Raw genomic sequence first — 1,887 nt, 5'->3', positions numbered from 1 at the left:
CAGAAACTGAAAGAAGCCCGTCGTGTGTGTGTGTGTGTGTGTGTGTGTGTGTGTGTTTGAGTGTGTGTGTGTGTTTGTGTGTGTTTGTGTGTGTGTGTATGTTTGTTCCCCTAGCATTGCTTGACAACTGATGCTGGTATGCTTATGTCCCTGTAACTTAGCGGTTCGGCAAAAAAGAACGATAGAATAAGTACTAGGCTTACAAAGAATAAGTTCCGGGGTCGATTTGCTCCATTAAAGGCGTTGCTCTAGCATGGCCACAGTCAAATGACTGAAACAAGTAAAAGAGTAAATCCTGCCTTTATAACGTGATTGAATAAAAACGAGTTCGGCTGAAGTTCTTTGTATGACAGTGGTCTCTTGATATTGTCGACTGTAGACTATTATATGTATAAAGAACGTTCTGTTATGGCGGTGTTTCTGTTTGAAAGCAATTTACTTCCAAGGAATTAAATCTTTAAAAATAATTTTAAAATATTCACGATAATCAAAATTACTGGAAAATGCTTCGTCGATTCCTAACAAAAAAGGACTCTGACAAGGTAACTTTAAAGACACATCCTGATTTCCTTTATTATTATATCTCAAAATATTTTCTAGTAAAAAACTTTCTCTTTCGGCGTAATGTGCTTTATTCAATGTCAACAAAAGAAAATTCTCCAATATGTTTGTTAACAATTGACCATCTCGAACACTGTTGATTTGTAACTTATCATTTTCTATCATATAAGCTAGCTGCAGCAATCTGTGTTTTTTAAGGTGTTGAACATTGCTTTAATATGTGTACTTTGTTGGGGGCGGTGACCTAAAAACTTGTTGATTCGTCTGCCAAAGTTTGCACGAGACCTGCTCCGAAACAATATTTCTTGTATCTATATGAATTTAATTGATTTACAGAGTGTAAGAAAATTGAAACCTGTTATATTGGTGCCTTTTCCAAGTGTATTGGGAATCCAAGAGTTCGTGGAAAATAGAACCTCCCGCAGCACCTGCTATTAGAATAGTATATTTTTTTCCTGAGGTTGAGGGGTTTTAAAAATCTTTTTTCACTATTACACCAGTCTCCTGAGACGCGTGTAATAGTAAAAATGTAAAAGAAAAAAAATATTTTGGACAAAAAATTTCTTTCACAAAAGAAAACAGTCACTCAATTTCTTGCTTTAACCTTCTCCACGAGGATCTGATAGCTATTGTAACAATCCTCCAATCAGAGTTTACACCCGTTTCATGAGATGGGTGTAATATTAAAAATTCGCCTGATATATATATATATATATAGAGAGAGAGAAAGAGAGAGAACCTTGAATGTACCCAGTCGAAAGAAATTAAATGTAATATCCATGTCTTTACTAAAAGCAAATAAAATGAAATTAATTTTAAGTAGGAATCGAAATTGTAATCCAATAAGTGGTTGCTTTGACTTGGTAAAACCGTTTTATAGGGATCGTGAAATGAAAAGAATCTTCTGCCACACAAGGGTTTAATGATATAAGTGTAGTGAAAAAGCTTACTACATGAAATCAAGCTACTGAAACGATTTTTTGAATCTCGCTTTCCACGTTTCATCGATCGTCACTTTATTAGTAAATATTGACAATGTTGCAAAATATTGCCTAAATATTAATATCTGGTAGAATAGTTTAAGCCTCGGATGGGATGTCTTGTAGTATTTGATTTGATTCTTGGCGTTCTGAGCTCAAATCCCGCCATTGTCTACTCGGGCGGTATTTAACCATCGCCCGGCTTAACTCCACCCACTGGCGCTTTAAGTGCTTTTAGCAGGATTCACTCTCGTAAACATTAGGGCCAGATCCCCATTATGAGAATGCCCTGTCCATGAGCACTGTCCTTCCTTCCTAGGTTAATATATATATATATATATATATA

At 35.6% G+C, this 1,887-nt stretch overlaps 1 protein-coding gene across 5 annotated transcripts in view; it reads left to right on the top strand.

Moving 5' to 3' along the window:
• The first annotated feature begins 383 nt into the window (after nt 1-383).
• LOC106877628 (early endosome antigen 1) overlaps nt 384-1,887 on the top strand; it is a 115,261-nt gene continuing 113,757 nt past the window's right edge. For 3 of the 5 annotated variants that reach the window (XM_014926575.2, XM_014926573.2, XM_014926572.2), the window contains exon 1: nt 384-542. In XM_014926575.2, the coding sequence (XP_014782061.1) occupies nt 504-542 (39 nt within the window). In that variant the 5' untranslated portion in view covers nt 384-503. The remainder of the gene's footprint in view (nt 543-1,887) is intronic. The other 2 variants (XM_014926574.2, XM_052970460.1) reach the window with 2 other exon arrangements.

The sequence above is a fragment of the Octopus bimaculoides genome, chromosome 1 (genome assembly GCF_001194135.2).
Source record: "Octopus bimaculoides isolate UCB-OBI-ISO-001 chromosome 1, ASM119413v2, whole genome shotgun sequence".
NCBI classification, from domain to species: Eukaryota; Metazoa; Mollusca; class Cephalopoda; order Octopoda; family Octopodidae; genus Octopus; species Octopus bimaculoides.
This window is presented reverse-complemented; position numbering and strand designations above follow the sequence as displayed.